The sequence below is a fragment of the Bombus vosnesenskii genome, unplaced genomic scaffold, assembly GCF_011952255.1.
Source record: "Bombus vosnesenskii isolate JDL3184/JDL3185 unplaced genomic scaffold, Bvos_JDL3184-5_v1.1 scf7180000013293, whole genome shotgun sequence".
NCBI classification, from domain to species: domain Eukaryota; kingdom Metazoa; phylum Arthropoda; class Insecta; order Hymenoptera; family Apidae; genus Bombus; species Bombus vosnesenskii.
Genome location: NW_022882944.1, coordinates 1,496,741 through 1,513,818, shown reverse-complemented (window position 1 = coordinate 1,513,818; position 17,078 = coordinate 1,496,741). Strand labels below are relative to the sequence as shown.

At 36.5% G+C, this 17,078-nt stretch overlaps 3 protein-coding genes across 6 annotated transcripts in view; 2 read left to right on the top strand and 1 right to left on the bottom strand.

The window, feature by feature from the left end:
- The window catches only part of LOC117232864 (ras-related protein Rap1), a 70,277-nt gene extending 69,003 nt beyond the window's left edge, over window positions 1-1,274 (top strand). For 3 of the 4 annotated variants that reach the window (XM_033492573.1, XM_033492574.1, XM_033492572.1), the window contains one exon: window positions 631-1,274. In XM_033492573.1, the coding sequence (XP_033348464.1) occupies window positions 631-720 (90 nt within the window). In that variant the 3' untranslated portion in view covers window positions 721-1,274. The remainder of the gene's footprint in view (window positions 1-630) is intronic. The other variant, XM_033492571.1, reaches the window with a different exon arrangement.
- Window positions 1,275-2,134: 860 nt separating this feature from the next.
- LOC117232858 (carboxylesterase 1C-like) lies at window positions 2,135-16,061 on the bottom strand. The gene is made up of 4 exons (XM_033492570.1): window positions 15,789-16,061; window positions 11,613-11,883; window positions 4,808-4,917; window positions 2,135-3,633 (listed from the first exon to the last, which is right to left on the bottom strand). The coding sequence occupies exons 1-4, from the start codon at window positions 15,954-15,956 to the stop codon at window positions 2,317-2,319; spliced, it is 1,866 nt and encodes a 621-aa protein (XP_033348461.1). The 5' UTR covers window positions 15,957-16,061; the 3' UTR covers window positions 2,135-2,316.
- On the top strand, window positions 5,847-13,028 carry LOC117232857. Its single transcript, XM_033492568.1, has 3 exons — window positions 5,847-6,523; window positions 10,364-10,504; window positions 11,991-13,028. The coding sequence occupies exons 1-3, from the start codon at window positions 6,375-6,377 to the stop codon at window positions 12,016-12,018; spliced, it is 318 nt and encodes a 105-aa protein (XP_033348459.1). The 5' UTR covers window positions 5,847-6,374; the 3' UTR covers window positions 12,019-13,028.
- Window positions 16,062-17,078: the final 1,017 nt, after the last annotated feature.

Below are 17,078 nucleotides of genomic sequence, written 5' to 3'. Positions count from 1 at the left end.
TTTTATTTACATCTATCTGTATCAACTTGGATAGAGAATTCCATTTTTCGCCAAACTTCCACACGTAGACACGCCTGAAGTATTTTCATTTTACACTTCTGTCAGCAATATTAGGCTTACTAATTTTGGCTCGATAGGAATAAAATTGTTTTTTCGTCGAAACAGCTAATTGTTTGTACTATCACAGCTAAAGTGGAGATAAGTTCTATCTCATTAGTAGATAGCAACTTTGCGAACTGTAAAGCAGCAATACAAATACTTTCTGTGAAATAATTGCTTTGGAGAAATCTCATTCATACATGCCCACATGCCAGTTCCTATTCTTTTCCTCTGAGACTTATGAAACCTAACTTTATCGAGTTGTTGCAAGGATATTTTTTGTTCCTTCAAATTGCCTCCTTTCCTACAATAAATTAAATAGAAATATTTCAATTTCGATTTGTAATTAGGAGCTCTTCTCCTTTTAGCAGAACGAGCAAACAGATTTCAATCTTAACTTGTAGCATTGAATTATTCTTAATTTTAGAATTTTACCGTTATTGTTGGAAATTTTGAAATTCCATTCCTGTGGTGACTCAAAATCTCTCACAATGAGACTCATCGACTAACTGAATCCTATTTTTGTTGCAGATCTTCTATGACTTGGTGCGACAAATCAATAAAAAGTCACCAGAGAAGAAGATGAAGCAAAAAAAGAAATCGCTGTGCCTACTTCTGTAAGGTAGATCTAGCAGAAGCCCATACTCTCCTGCATGAAACAAATTCACAGAAAAACTAAAGGGACAAAAAATCAACCAGCAACAACCAGCAACAAATCCGGACACAACCAGCGGATGATACAGGGGTTCAGGCGATCACTGAATAAAACTAAAGCTAGTTGACAAGGAGTGGGCTGACGGAATCACAATAAATAGAAGAAAAAAGGGACAAGAAACGGGGAACACACAAGAAGGAGACGTAGAACACCAAGAGGAAGAGGAAGAAAAAAATAAATGAAGGAGGTGACAATGAGAGACAGGGGCAGGAAAGAAAGTGCGGAAGATGAAGAGCGTGGAGAAGGAAGTTGAAGAGAATAAAACAGAAATAGCGGGGAAATATAAGCAGGGAGGAAAAATAACAAAAAAAGAAACTAATAATGTTGTACATACGTTGGTCCCGGGGTGGTTCGTGTGCACGCGCAAACAAAGAGGCGCACAAAGAGTTTTTTAGTGTTAACGAGACCCCGTGACGTCGGTTATCATTATAGTAGGAGTTTTGCATTAATGAATAAACAAGAAGAAAAAGTAAGGAAGAGAGAAGACAGAAAAACACAAGTGGGGATGAATAAAAGAAATATGATTAATTAATGATAGTATATAAATATATATATATATATATATATATATTTAGGAGAAAAGGATGAAAAGAAAAAGAAAAATGTTTGGATGTGCGCGAGCGCAGGCCATTGGCCCTCATGCATCGCTCGCTGCGCACTTCTCTTATATATATATGTATATATATATAATATAATAATTATACATAGACAGTACACATACACACAATAAAGAGAAAAAGAACACAGACAGACAGAGACACACACACGAATGATTATTATTACTATTATTATTATTATTAATTATTATCGAAGCATCAAAATATTCATAAGTTATATCAACCGTTTGTTTCTCGAACAATATATGTTTTTTCTATATCTCTCCGTATTAAAGCAAATAATAAAAAATCTCTCAGTGAATGTTAAGAAAAAGATAAAAAACGAAAACAAAGAAAATAAGCCCAGGCTCTCTGGTTCTCCTCCTCATTGCTACAACCTAGACACCTGATCTGTTTTTCCCTTCTTTTTTATATATATATATATTTAATTATATTTTATATATATATATTTAATCCGTTTAAAATTTGATTTTGTTTCGTAATAAATATTGTTCGAAGCGTACAAATCGTTAGACTGGACAACTTTCTGCGAACATGCACCACTTTGCCTTCTCAACCTTTCTTTAATGTCCTAAGCGTTTTCGTTATCCTTACGACCAAACTAAATTTATTACGCCTTTACGTAAAATGCTAAACGATGCTCGTGATGCATCGGCGTTTCGCATTTAGGTCTGTTTTTATGCAGCCATCGCGTGCGTTATGAAAACACAAGCCATAATGCGGCCGATCGAGCGCAAAATGGAATTAATTGAACGAAGAACAGACTATATTACACGATTCATCTATCAAGAAGATAACACAAACCAGGACGCCCTAAACTCATCAACGTTTGTATAGAAGAGGCTCCATCGTACGCATGCAAAGGAAACCTAAATAATTCATCGACTACAATTCCAAGCACCAGAACATCGTGACAACAGCGAATCCACTTAGAACAACCCCATAAGAAGCTTTCCTCCACGCGGTGGAGTGACTGGTCATGTTGCAACAATTATTCATCGTCTCTTTAAGAATCATCGGATAATATTCGTTCCAGAAAGCCAGCGCTTTGTAATCAATAACATTGGAATCGCTCATATCGAGGTTCCTATCGATGATTAAGATTCCAGGATCTTCTTCGGTGTACGATTCCCATTTAACAATTCCTGGATTGCCATTCTTGGCGAAATTACCCAGCATCCCCATTACTACCTCGGCCATTTTCTTGTCGGCGAAATTCCATTGAACAGGGCTGTTAGTCATTTGGGGAAGTCCCCAGAAAAATGGAAGCTCAAACATGTGTGGAACCCCGGCCCATTCAGGCACATCCTTGATGACAGACTGAGTCTTGGACCTGTAGTCAAACCTGTAAACATACGCCAGCTTTTCCTTGGACACCTTACCAGCCAACAGAGTGAGCCCAGCTGCGTATTTCTTCTCCGTTTGCAGATCCAAGTACCTGTCCCGAAGGTTACCTTGATCCTTGCTCGGCGGATGAGGCTTGTAAAAGAACAGCACCGCCTCGGCGACCATTTCTGGTTTCAGTTCGCAGGTACTGTTATCTTCCTGGACCAATGATACAAACTCGTCAGTGATCATCATCTCGAAATTTCTATAAGAAAGCTTTCCATCCAAGTCCCCCTTGTCTAGGGACTCTATATACGCCAACGCCTGTTCATTATTGGTGTAACCGACGATTAAAGGAACGGAGTTCAAAGTGCCACTGTCTAATATGTCTTTTGGATGCATAGGTAGAAACGGTTCCGTGGAGTTGTTTGTCTCGTAGTCAACGATGGGACCCCAGGTTTCGATAGAGGAAGTTAGATCGACCAAGGCGGTCACGTTTACTCGACGAAGACACTCCATCAGCGCTGACGTTGGTCGTCGATAACAACCAAACGTATCGGTGACGATGTCGACCACTGGTAATTCATTTTGAGGCGAGCCAACCGAGCTCACCGCGTCTCCGCTCATGGCGATGGCTTTGGAGAATTTACCTCTGCTCAGAGGACTCACCAGGTGTAAGCCCACACTTATAGCACCGGAGCTGTGGCCGTAGATCACCACGTTGTATGGAGAACCTCCGAAATGCTGGATCTTCTTCTGGATCCAATCCAGAGACGCTATCTGATCGAACATCCCGTAATTCCCTGGAGCCTCCGAATCCATGGTCGTGAAGAAGCCCAGGATATTGAGACGATACGCCACAGTGACCACCATAATCTGAGGAGAAGATGATCGATTAAATCAGTTAGCGTGTTAGAACTAGAGATTCTAAAGAGTTTTTTCTTTGAGAAATTGAGAGCGAGAGGCAATATTGTTAAACGGATAGGCTAAGAGTTTTCGAAGTTACATGTTCCTTCTTAGAGGGGTTAGGATCGTTTAACTGCGAGAGATTGCAGTCTGTATTTTCTGAACCAGTGTTTTCCCCGTTTTTTTTTCTGTTTGTTCAACTTTCTGTAGATCAGATTTTCGAAGAAAAGAAAAGGAGCTTCGAAAGAGAGAGAAAGAGAGAGTGAGAGTGAGAGAAAGAGAGAGAGAGGTTAGGAATGTGTGGACGTTACGTTACGAATTAACCTATACGATTCATTCTGCTTTGAACAGTATGTTAGATAGGGAAATGTTTATAAGGTAGACTATTAATATTGTCTATATAAGATTTTCTATTATAACGTCGTTTTTACATTGCTTTGTAAGACTATAAATGAATTAGTAGTGGTTAGAAGTTCTTAACGATATAGTTAGATCACACGAGGTCCCTTGTATTACTGTATAATACATCGTTGTACGTTTCTATAACAATTTTTAAGAATCGTTAAACGTGTTCCCTCGATAACGAATTCCCGCGTTAAAATAACATTTTCTGTGGCCGTTGTTTCTGGATTAGCATTTACAGCGTAACCTAACATATGCATCATGGATGAACCCGTTGGCCGGTGCGATTCCAAAGGTCGAATTTACCTTTGTATATCTAAAGCGCACGAAGAAACACCCCTAATTTCCTTCGATTTTCTGTCGACTTTTAACATTCACTCGGATTAATTCGCAATCTGCGATTCTTTTCTACAATATGTACAGGATATAAGGTCAGAGCATCGCTTGCCAATCACAAAACGTCCTTCCAATGTAAAAATAATAAAACCTAGGCTTGTTAAAAAATAATATCTGAAAAAAAATTGTAAAAAAGAACACACACACACACATTTAAATTTTCGTCCCATTTACAACTTAGTTTTCTATCCTTTATTGTTAGATAATTGAAACACCCTGTACATGTAATTTCATAATAATTGTTACATATGTTTATATGGTCATTTTTGAAATCCAGGTTATGTAGTGGATGAAATATTGTAATTTTGGAATTTTTAGAATCTAATATATTTGTTGAGTAACTCACTTTCTGTCTGCTGACGAAAATTGAGGCATTCCATATGGCTGGGGTGCCAGTGTTGAAATCACCACCATGAAACCACACCATCACTGGCCATCCATCGCTTGGTTTGTTCCCTACGAAAATTTAATTCCATATACATAGTATAGCATATTTACACCGTGATATGATTTAATTATTTAAATGATAACGATCAACGATAATGATTCGTATTTTGAAACTTCTGTATAATTTCAAATTAAAAGAACTTAATACGTTTCCCATTCAATTATTTTTTTATCATAGACCATAGTTATTTTTATTGTTTGCTATTTTTTAAGGCAGAATTAAAGTAGGGAGTAGAGGAAGCAACAAATGTTAAAAATTTGATTAGTCATTTTTTGGCTGGAATTCGAGGAGTTACTGAGGCTGCATTCGTAAATTCTCGCAAGTATGCATCCGGTCAAACCGGTGAATCGATCGCGACAAAATTTGCATACCATCATTCTTCGCCGCTGATGAGTACTGAACGCCTCGGAATAACCAAATTCCCAAAAATGAAAAACACTGATATTATTATTACTATTATCGTCATCAGCACCATCATTGTAAATTCAAAACTTAAAAAAATCTTAGTAAAAGTATAAATGTTTGGAGATGCAAGGAATTCAATGATTAGACAATAAATTGAACAATAAATTTACGTAAAATACATATGTATACGGTAATAATGTTAGGGGTATGATTGAACATATTAAAAGTCTCCTTACTGAATTAATTAATAAAGATTTGATGGATATTGAAATACCCTACGTAATGCTTAAAGAACAAATCATTGAACAAATTTATATCTTATAGATAATTTTGCTCTTCTAATTGAGAATTATGATAAATTTCCTAAATCAATACACCTTAGACTCTAAACAAACGATCCAGAAATTCCAGAAGAGTTCCTGTATTATTTAATACCAATATCCATAATGCATTCAATAATTATAAAATTAAATTATATTGCTTAAATTAATTAAAGGTATATAAAAAGATTAACTATAATAACTATAAAAATAAATTATAATAGATCTCCTATATCAATATATTCCATATCAAAGAATTATCTGTCTATATATCGATAACTTCCAAATATCCAGGGAAAATAGCCACAATTCACGAATAACTACGAAGTCCATTTAAATGTTATTCAGCGGAAAAGTTACAAAAACCTGCATGAAAAGGTTGGATCAAAAGCACGAAGACCATCTGGTCTGGGTTACCGTTTGAATAATTAATTTCGGTGATTTCTTTCGAGGAGCTATGTAACGTGTAGCGTGTGGCCGGTTTTTGAAGCGTGCCAAGGTCGAGGAAAATTCAGGCCATTGCTCGGCAGGATGCTTTAGATGGCGCGATAAGCGTAAGCAGACGATAGAAGCATATAGGTTCGGTAACCGGAAGTTCGGCCTGGTCTTCGTTATCGGTACCTTCTGTCATGGCGTCTGAACCATCCAAAAATAACCATTCACGGGGATACGGAAGTGCCACAACGATTCATTAAACGACTATCGTGATTGCACACGGCACGAATCTTTTCCAAGTTCGTATGTGGTTGATTAGTTCAAATAGAAGAATTGATTTCTGGTTTTTGACGCGTTTGAAACAGGTCAGGATAAGAGGGATGCTTCGTAAAGCTGCATCTGGAACCAGTTTAGTTGATCATCAAATTTTCACGTATGAAATGTTAGAGATGAGGTGAGTATAATAAAGTTTGAAGATACTAAAAACACTTGTGTACTTTCATTAAGTTTGGGATATTTTATGAATCTACATCTGAAACTAGTTTGTTTACTAGAGGTTAGGTGCACTAATAGTAAGATTTGTAAATATTGTTAGACTGTAAACATTGTAAGACTGTATTGTAAAACATTTGCATACATTAAGTTTGGATTTGATTAAAAATGTATTAGTTGATTTAAGAAAATTTGTTCATTAAACTTTGATGTACTAAATGTCAGAGACTATGTGAAGTAATAAAAAATGCAGCAAGGTTTGAAGATATGATATTACAAATATTTTTATAAGTACATCAAATTTGTTAAAAGGTTAAGCATAAAGGGTGACAAATGGGGTGAAAGAAGAAATAAAATCTATGATCAAACTAGAGGTATTGAACTGTGAACTGTCTTTATTGAATGAAAAAATGCAATATAAGAAATTAAAATGTTCAATTTATCGAATTACGACTATATAGTTGTCTTTAAGCTTAAGGAGAACCTAGGAGATTCAATAAGTTCATTATATAAGTCAGGTTTAAAAATAAAGACAAGTTATATCATAGATACTTGTTACAAACCTTTTTATCTATGAAGTTTAATCAAGTAGTTAAACATACTAGGGACCTTCAAGTGCTATCTAATCATACATAAAACCAAACCTACCCTTAATATAATGTTTCATCTAAAAAGTTCGTTAAAAGGTCTCAGTAGAGAGGAACTAATAAATAAAATTTAACCAACGTTATACTTAAAAAGTTGGCTACAGTTCTTTAATGTATAAAAAGCTTTATTTTCCTAAGATACCTGAGACAAACTTTCTTCAAGAAAATGCTTAAAAATCTTAATGAAAATCAAGCAAAGAATGACAATTGGGGAGATTCGAGGATGGTGGTGGGGCAAGGGGTAGCCAGGACGGAGGTGGTTTCGTGACCGGCCTCAGCAGTATCTTAACATCTCGACTAACCCTAAAAGATCGCGTGCCACGACGTGCACCAGTTACTGTTACTCTTGCTCCTTGCTGTTTCTATATCGACCGGGGTTGACTTTGCGGGATCGACACGATTTCCCGATTCGCCGGCTGTCCCCTATCCTATTTTTTCCCTTTCCGAGTCGACCACCGTGACACGCGTACCTTGCACGCGTTCATTTCTTTTTAAACTTTCTACAAGGTGATTCGAAACTTTTACGATATCCCTGCTATTTCCGGTCTATATGATAGTCGAAGTGGATGTTATATTTCAATAGAGATTTTTTCTTCGCGGGATTTTTTATGCAAATTGATACGTTTATAAATCTAATAAAACAAATGGAATCTAAAAGGGAGATCTATTTCGTCCTACTTTGGATATTTTCTATATTTCTCCATACTATGTGTATTTTGCGCATTTTTAAATTTTCTATAAATGCATGAAAATCCAAATATAATATTATTACCTCTTGTGTATAAAATATTTGAAAAGAAATATACCTAAAAAGAAATAAATGCTCTATTCGACTGCATTCCTTGAAATTAAGGATGAAGGGTTGTATCATCCCGTTGCTTAAAACCATTTTTGTCCATGTGGTCCCAATTTATTTTTGGTTAGGAGATGCAATCGTTTTAGGTTATAATCACGTGGTTCCATAATGTTTTCTTGAGACGATCGCCATATTGAATACTACAATCACCTCTGAATCCACAAGTTAATATTTAATTATTTAGATATATATACTATGCGATTGTAGATTTTAGTATTTTATAAAAGCTCCCAGGAGAACGAAATATTTTAGGAAATTTCAGAACTTAATAAGCAAATATTCATTGAGATCGTTCGACTCGTCCTGTATAGTATCATGTAACCCGGAACTGACTCTAAGACAGATCTTCAGATAGATGGCAATTTCTTCTGTTGCAAGAAAACGGTTGTGAATTTCATTCTATTAATCTGAATTCACCTTTTCATGGAGCCATGAATTTTCCACGTTTTTCACAATAATTCACACTGCTACGAACCTGAAATTGTTTTCTAACATTATCTTTGCCCATCTCAGAATTTTCAAAGTAATCAGCCCTAGAGATCTAGACAGGATTTAATACGTTTCTAACCTCTCCATCTCGTCCATAGAAAGAATGAAATATTTTGCAAATTGGCAATAATTGCTATCATAAACCTGTCCTGTATGATTGATCGGTTTCATTTATCGTTTCACATACGTGTTTCTCTTCCATTAACTATCTTGCATACCAATCTCCGAATCCTTGTTTCCTCTACTACGTTATATAATCTTGTCCTTATCTTTTCGATATTGTGACTATTTTCATTTTTTTATTTTTTTTAATGCTTCATGAAAATTTCATGGCGCAACTATGTAAGCTAGAAAGAGGCCACAAGCAACGTCCTCGACCTATATCGAACATTTATAAAATTGGCGACATGGTAATCAATCTCATGACTAGAGGTTTATCAAGGGTTTTCCTCAACTAAAATTATAGCGTTCACGTTTTCCATCCTAATAGCCGCTTGTTCTACCAGTGTATTAGGCTAATCTCGATAATCGTTGCGCAAGAAGTGTGTAATTTGTCATCTAGACTGTAATCTATACCAAGTAGGTATCATTGAAATCAGAAACATAACCTCCATCTGTATCGCGCTTAATCCTCTATACTTGTTGAAATCTTAAGTCTTGAAAAAGAAATTACACAAGTTTTCCAACTGGTTAAACGGAGAAGTCTGGCAATTCGCGACTTTTCTCAATTTTCAGTATTCTGGACTCTAACCTCTTTTTACGGAACAAGGAAAAAATTTAAAAAATTTCATTTCCTTTCACTTTAGTCCGCTTAACGTTCGAAATTTATCAAAAGGGTTAGATTAGATCTTGTTCAAGTTTAAGGTTAGTTCGGTGTGCTTCTTTTCAGGGTTACATTGGGCTTAGGTCTGGTAACCTTTCTAACGATGAAAGTAATTTAACGTTCGATCGTTCGGACAGAAATTGACTTATTTCCAATTTTTATTTATAATTGATTAATTTTCTATCTCACGTGACAAAGATGACTGACAATTTTTACAATACTACTACTAATACTAGTTTAAAGGAAAAATCCCTTCCTATGCGTATTGGCATAGCGTCTCTTGATCGACGCTAAAAGGAGAGGTTAGGTTACAGGATAAACCTTGGGAAATCTTTTCTTCCTTTCGCGATTTACGAGCGCTATGATGCACGAGACATCCGAAATTAGCTGAAAATGATGCTCGTAATGCCGCTATTATCCTAGTCCTTAACCGACATCCTGAAACTACCAAATTTACGTACCATTGACACGCAGCTGCCCGCATTTATTGTCAATCGAGAAATTGCTCGATAAGTCAGAGCCTATGTTCTACGTAAAAATATATAGACTGTTTTACATAAAATATATAAGCAAAAATTGCAGCAATTATTCGATCAATATATTGTGAATTATGAGTAGACACGTATATATTTTCTGAACGAGTAGTAGACCTATATTGGTGAATAGATAGAGTTAGGAATGGGGGTAATGGTGACCTTGAATATTGACAAGCTGATTTTCAGCAGGTCATACATGAACTATAAAACATTTATAAAGACTCCACACGAAGTTTTCGATATCTTCGCTCTGCTTTCTTTAATTAAAAACATTCGCACTTTAAAACTTGGAAACTCTTCCTGGTAATCGTAAACTGATTTTTTCAACATTTTATAAATTAAATAGAAAGTAAATATTAGATTTTTTAGTCTCCAAATAACGTTCGACGGTTTTCGTAATTTGTGAACAAATATTTCTTCAGCTTGCTAATAGAGAAATTACTCTTTGCAGAGAGTCTATACACTATAGTATACGCGGTGGAGGAAAATTAAGTCGTCAAAGTGCAACTCCGCAATTGAAGCATTTTGAAAAACATCGCAGAAAGCTATTTGCCAATCAGCATCTAACTTCAAAGCACATAAGCTCGAACAAGTAGGTAGTTTACACGAGTCTAATTTCCTTACTGTACAACTGAAACTGTAGAACGGCTCTTTAAACGAAACTATCGGCGTGCATACAGCGTTATTAATCGTTCACGCGTTGCTTAAAGAAGAAACAAAACGAGGAAAAAGAAGCTAAACCTCGTCGATACACGACGACGTTCTAATCGTGGGTTTTTTTTTTTCATGACGAGATAACCATCGAGTCACACCACCTCGTTACACGATATGTCGTCAAAGACGAAGAAACGAGCCACTGATCATCGTCGTTCGCGTGTTAGCAAAAAAGTTCACCTTTTGTTCATACGAGAGGAAACGATTCACGTGTCGAGTATCGAAAGTTTCATCAGTTCCAACTGGAATTACCGATTACGTTATTTGTGTTTAGTAACGGGATCTCAGATATTTCGAATCTGCGTCGCTTTTGAACAGCTTTTGCTTTTTTTCTCGAGAGAAACAGAAATATCGTAATTAAAAATGCCACTGCTGGATATAATTCGTTACAGTTTCGATATGATGAATAGAATATTCATTTATCGAGTCGTTGCTACTTTCGAGCGGGCGCGTATGTATGACAAAAAATTTGGAGCTTAAAACTCTCGATAGATCTTGAGAGAGTCTCGTACGAGTGTTCCTAAATTTAGACGTTTTCCCATTTTAATTCGTTTTTGTCTCGCTTTCTAATTTTAACTTTCCATGTCCTTGGAAGAAAAGGAACTGGAAAGCAGGAAAAAGATTCAATTTATTTTTATATCTTACTCACTAACATCTTTAAAATTGTCTTCACACGTTTTAATTCATTTTTATGCTGCCTTTTTGTTAATTTTCCTGTCATTAAAAAATGTAATTACAAAGTGCAGAAAACGTGTCTTCCACGTTTCATATGTTTTTATATATCTGTCTTCTCTCGTATTAACTTTTCTCTACCTTTAAAGGAATTAATTGCGAACTGCAGACAAATCTGTCTCCCACGTTTCGTTTCATTTTCTAGCTGTTCGTCTCGTATTCATTTTTCTATCCTCGAGAAGATTAAAAAAAAAAAAAACGGATAAATGAAAAACAAATTGTCGCATTACCGATCCGGTCATAATTTTACTTACCGTCTGGGGAAAAGATGTTCAAGTACAAACAATCCTCGCTAACTCCAGGATCGGGTTGCTCAACCGGTAGCAATCTTTTGTAGTGTTGTTCGTGAAGTTTCGGCTTGTCGGTCATTTGTTGACAGGACGGTGCAAATTTTGTTGCGTTTCGCACGCCGCTCCACGATGGTAGGGGGTCGGTAACAGGCGCAGCAAAACGTAATTTTCCCAACGGTGGCTGGGCATAAGGAATTCCCAGATATTCTACCACCTTTATCGAATTTACAGTGACCTGTAAAGAAGAAAGACGATCGTCCTATAATTGTTTGCTCACAGATAAAAGTGAATACTCGAAAGGTCTTAAGAATTATCTAGCTCATTGTTATTTTATGTTTGCAGGTTAAATATTGGAAAATTCGCAAAGTAAATTTGCAAAGCTAGAAAGATCATGGAGACCAGGGAAATAAAAACGAAATTATGAAAATTGAAAACTTAAGATACTACTATGTCTCGTTGCTGGAGCTGGAATGGTGAAATTTGTCGAAGATTAAAAGAAGATTAAAAAAAAGGTGGAAGGATCGCAAAAATGTAGACATCAGGAAAATTAGGAAAATTATGGTATCATAGTGTTGAACGCTTCTGCCTTAAATTTCATCTTGTTACGCATATTACAAAATTTAATACAAAATTTAAGCGCAACGTAGAAATTGAAAAAATAAAAAAAGAAAAAAGAATAGAAAGATACGAGAATTGGAAACTGGACAAATTAAAATGTACCGCTACGTAGAATCCTCGCTTCGATCGATATTTTCTGACAAAAGGAATATTCCAGATATTACACTCTCAATGTCAAATAATTTTATCGTAAATGTGGACGGAATTTCGTGTTATTCACTGGCATTACGATTTCTGAGGAAAACGTCTAATCGACGGCGTCATTTCTCGATGAAACACGAATTTACGTGTGACAAATTACTCTTCCACGTACAGCCAGGCATAATAATCAAAAATTGGCTGGGCCCGAATCATAGTTTCGAAACTCATGAGGTTTCATTATTAGCATTAGGTTCCAGTACAACGTAACGCTGGTACATTTTTTTTTCATGGACAATTAAAGTTACATTACTCATATTTCACCTAACTTCTCGTGATTTTCATCTAACTACGCTGCCACATTTTATCGCGTGAAGAAAAATGGCAGGGAACGGAACTTTTTAAAGAGAATCCTTTCCTCGCTTTAATCTCGATGTTTCGCTTGTAAAAATACCAACGTAATTCCACTTACTATGCCATAGCTTCTCCTATTATAACTTTTTCTACGCAAAATACTTTCTTTTGCATATAGAAATTGTTTTACGTTTCAAATTAATAAATGGCGAGTTTAGAAATTGAAATTGAGCGTTGCCAGAATGTCGGACATAGTCAAAGATAAATGAAAGATATTCGAAAAGCGATGCTTTTTACGCTACTCGATGGATAAAACAGTTTTCCACGTTTTTAAATCAAAATTCATAAAAATGTAAACTCGCGTAAATATCCGCGGTCTAATAATAATTTTTACATTTAGTTCGATCGAATACAACAAACAATTTCGCCTGATCTTTCGCAATTGTAAATTTGATGGTAAATTTCGCTTTTAGATTAACAAAGAAAAATGTGGGACACTAATTGGAATATCCGATTACCGGAAACAACTACCAGTTTCCAAGAAGAACATGAAAAAACATGATTATGCATGAGAGCCAGGTACGTGCGGTAAGTTCTTTGAACTTTTTGTTAAAATTCCGTGGTTGCAAGAATTTCGCGAGAACGAAGAGAAAAAGGAGAGAGAAAAAAAGAGAAAAAATGCTAGCGGTATAGTATTAAAATTCATAAATGTTGGCCCAGTTTATACATTCATCGCGCATATTATCTGCATATACTTAACTGTAACAATTGAAAGTTACAGTGCTTGCATGTTATTGTTCGTCACACGTTTAAAATGTCAAATATTTATTCAGAGGCAGCTTTGAGGTTAGTTTCAACGTTTACATACGGGACAGTGATATATTCGTTTCTGCCACTGTATTTCTTCCCGCTTATGCAAGAAAACGATATTACTAGAGAAAAATGTAACGATAGTACGAGAACAAGCAAACGAGGATCATCCGAACGTGTACCCAGATAACGTTGCACCACTTTGCCATTCTGTAATTTTATGTAACAAAAGAAGTACGAACACAGAGTGAAGATCTCGCTTGAAGTTGCCTCTAAAGATCTTGATCATTTGTCAAATACTCGTAGGCGAAAAAAAAAGTTAAATTTACTATTTTTTAGGCCTAATTTTTCCAGGATTCCAGGATTGTTCTTCTTGTATCAATTCTACGTTTTCTTCAATTCTATGTGTATAATTTTACATGTATTCTACACTTGTCTATATGTACAATTCCGTGTCACTGTTTTATAAAATTATAAAATGAAAGAGAAAGTGAAAGGAAGATGAGAAATCAAAATAGCATTAAAATTAATAACAGCAAAGACAAATAAATTTCAATCAGGACATTTTCAATGTTTGAAAATACCAGCAATGACGTAACTTACTTGTTACGAAACTGAGACTAAAAAGCAAAAGGATAGGAGATCTGGAAATAAAAGAATTATTTTGTTCGAACGACGAGTTGAGAAATTCGAATGTGAAAGGGCCAAAGGGGCGACAAATCGCCTCTATGCGATCTAACAGGTTAAACTTCCGCATCGCAAAGAGCGAATGCCCGAAAACCGCCTCACAATAAAACTTTCCGTTTGATTGCCTAGCAACCTGCGAAACACGTCGACTCGATTCATTCGCATTATATATATTTTTCGTCTAAATTGTGTGTCTATGTGTAGAACTAAGTTAAGAAACGACGATAAAAATGTTGAATTTTCTCTTACAATTAATTTAAAGCTACCACTTTATACGTTGATACCGAGAAGATTTTGAAGAAAATAGCCCAAGGTATTTTTAAAGCGTACAAATATTTGGTACATTTATAATGTATCAAATATGTTGTAATAATAAATTGTAATAATAAAATTCCATCAAACATACTTCTCTATTATATATTATATATATTTGTCTTCTTTATTCTATTGGATAAACGACACATTCTAGACACACTTTTGCTACCATTTTACAAAATTGATCAACTCACCTACCTGTCTCTACCTTCTCCATTTTCTTAGATCAAAAACCCTAGACGTACAATGGCTCACGAAAATATTCGAATATTCCTAGAAACTTCTTAGGTATACGTTATACGAAGCATTTTGTATATATATAGCTATATTTTGTATATATAATAGTATATATATATATCTATAACTACGAGCAACGACTATTGTGATTATATCGGTGAAACTTGAGACGGATCTGAAAACGTATCTAGAAGTCACGAGACGTTCGTTGCAAACATACACCTCGCAAAGGTCGCCAAAGGATCTGAACGGTCAATTATTCGCTATACTAATAGCCGTGATATTTAGCGAGCCCACTCGTGCCTCTAATTGCTTGCTTAAGACGAGGTATTATCTCGTACCAATGTTTCATTAAACGTATCTTTCCAATAAATAACTTGCTGTAACTTGTCTGAGTGAAAGACATTTTAAGAAACGCATTAAGAAAGACATTTTAAGATCCATTTCCAATTTCCAATTTCAAAAATGCCCCGGTAACGCGCGTAATACGCCTTAAAGTCGCCCCTTAAGATGTCGTAACGTTCGTCGAAATTTTCCATGGTTAACGTTCGAATTATCGGGTTGGCAACTAAATGATTGCGGACTTTGTCATTAGGTGGTATTGACAAAAGCCGCAACCACTTAATTACCAATCCAATACCTTGAAGAGCCGGTGTACGGTAACGTTGCTAGCGAGTACGTTAAATTATCTGTATGAGCGTACATCGATGGCCAGAAGAAAATTGAAAGAGCGATAAAACGAGGCTGAAACGCTGTAATTTTGCAAAGGTTGAATTACGATTGACAAGAAAATTTCAAACGCGCAACATGATCCCGTGCCTGGGAACAGACGAGTGTTTGGTATACGCGAAAAACGTCTCGCGCGGATTTTTCTATTTTCCATGCCAGAAATATACAAAAAACGTAAGAAACAAGTATCAACTTGAAACTTTCTTTCGACCATCGCTACTATGTCTAAATGACGATAAAATCGTGTCGCACCTCCTTGCCAGCCACCGATCCTTGGCCTGAGATCCTGACGATTGGCTGCTCTCGACCTAGACCCTGTCTAACCGGGATCCTCTGGCCCACGATTTGGCAATTGGCGACCGGTAAGACGGCGAAGAGTCGCGGCAACAACGCGAAAAGCAACCACGCGGAACACTTCATTCTGCAGACTGATTTGCCACGGAAAGAATCAGTGGCTCGACTCTGGGGTCTCGGTTCAACCCTCGCGTGACTTCAATCGGCCACCCTCGACCAGTTTCTCCTCCTAAGGCTGTTTCGAGACCTGCGCGCTTTCACCTGCGGCTTTCTTGCGTCGTTCAAAGTCTCCTGGTAGCCATGGTGTGCGACCTTTATGGTCAACGTGTTTGGTGTTTCACGTTCGAGTCGTCGAAGGACAACGTCGCTTCGATTTTGCTTATAGGAATTTTTCTCTATCTCTCGCCTCTGTTGTCTGTTGCTGGATGTCCTATCTCTATGTGACGGACATGTGACGACCACGTAACGGCGTCAAAATTTACAGATAGAATTGGTGTTTTAATTCTACGAAATATCGCTTAGCTTTCGTTGTATAATTGAACGATTTACGAGGTTTATTATTCTATGTAGCGACAGGTTTCACGATTGGGGGCAAAATGTAATAAAGTCTGTGTAACGATAAACGCAGACATTCGACGAGCAACAGCAGTAAACTGACTGCCACCGCTCTCATTCTCCGTCGTCTATATTTTTCTATTTCTATTTCCGTCCAGTTTCTGTTATAGTTCGTGTTCGGAAAAAATCGAGAAGAAAAAGGGAACCTGCTTTTGTCGGTTTGTCCTTAGCATCGTGGAGAAGATCCTCTACGATGGGACCGGGGATTTTGTCAAATTTATGGGAAATGCGAAGCCACGAAAATAAATAAAATATTCGAAGCAGGCTGCTCGTAATAATTGTCAACGAACCTCTGTCTAAATTTTATTTCTTCACTCGCGTCCACCGAGGCATACATTTGCATAAAAATCCGCGGTATACTCGTTATAACGGTCGCAAGACTTCGATTCGTATCGCGTAATTTCTTATCGTTCCTCTCGTATTGATCGTTTATCGTTCGATATCGTTCATTTGATTTCAATCCGTTTTATCGCACGTACGAACGGACATTTCCAATATCCTTCAATCTCCTTAAGTGAAACCTCAACCGGTTGCGATCGAACGTTATTTACAGAACGAGGATTCACCGGCGATAAAAAGGGGCGAACAGAGACAGAGAATGTGGAAAGAAACGGCGGTTGGAGGAGCGATGGA

Bases quoted from the DNA above. Each gene is read 5' to 3' on its own strand.
- LOC117232858 (XM_033492570.1), bottom strand. From the start codon at position 15,956: ATGAAGTGTTCCGCGTGGTTGCTTTTCGCGTTGTTGCCGCGACTCTTC. The intron at 4,918-11,612 runs GTAAGTAAAATT...AAATTTTCGTAG, and splicing joins GAACATCTTTTCCCCAGACG to GGAACAAACCAAGCGATGGA. The intron at 3,634-4,807 runs GTGAGTTACTCA...TCTTCTCCTCAG, and splicing joins TTTTCGTCAGCAGACAGAAA to ATTATGGTGGTCACTGTGGC.
- LOC117232857 (XM_033492568.1), top strand. From the start codon at position 6,375: ATGTGGTTGATTAGTTCAAATAGAAGAATTGATTTCTGGTTTTTGACG. The intron at 6,524-10,363 runs GTGAGTATAATA...TACTCTTTGCAG, and splicing joins TATGAAATGTTAGAGATGAG to AGAGTCTATACACTATAGTA. The intron at 10,505-11,990 runs GTAGGTAGTTTA...TTATGTTTGCAG, and splicing joins AAGCACATAAGCTCGAACAA to GTTAAATATTGGAAAATTCG.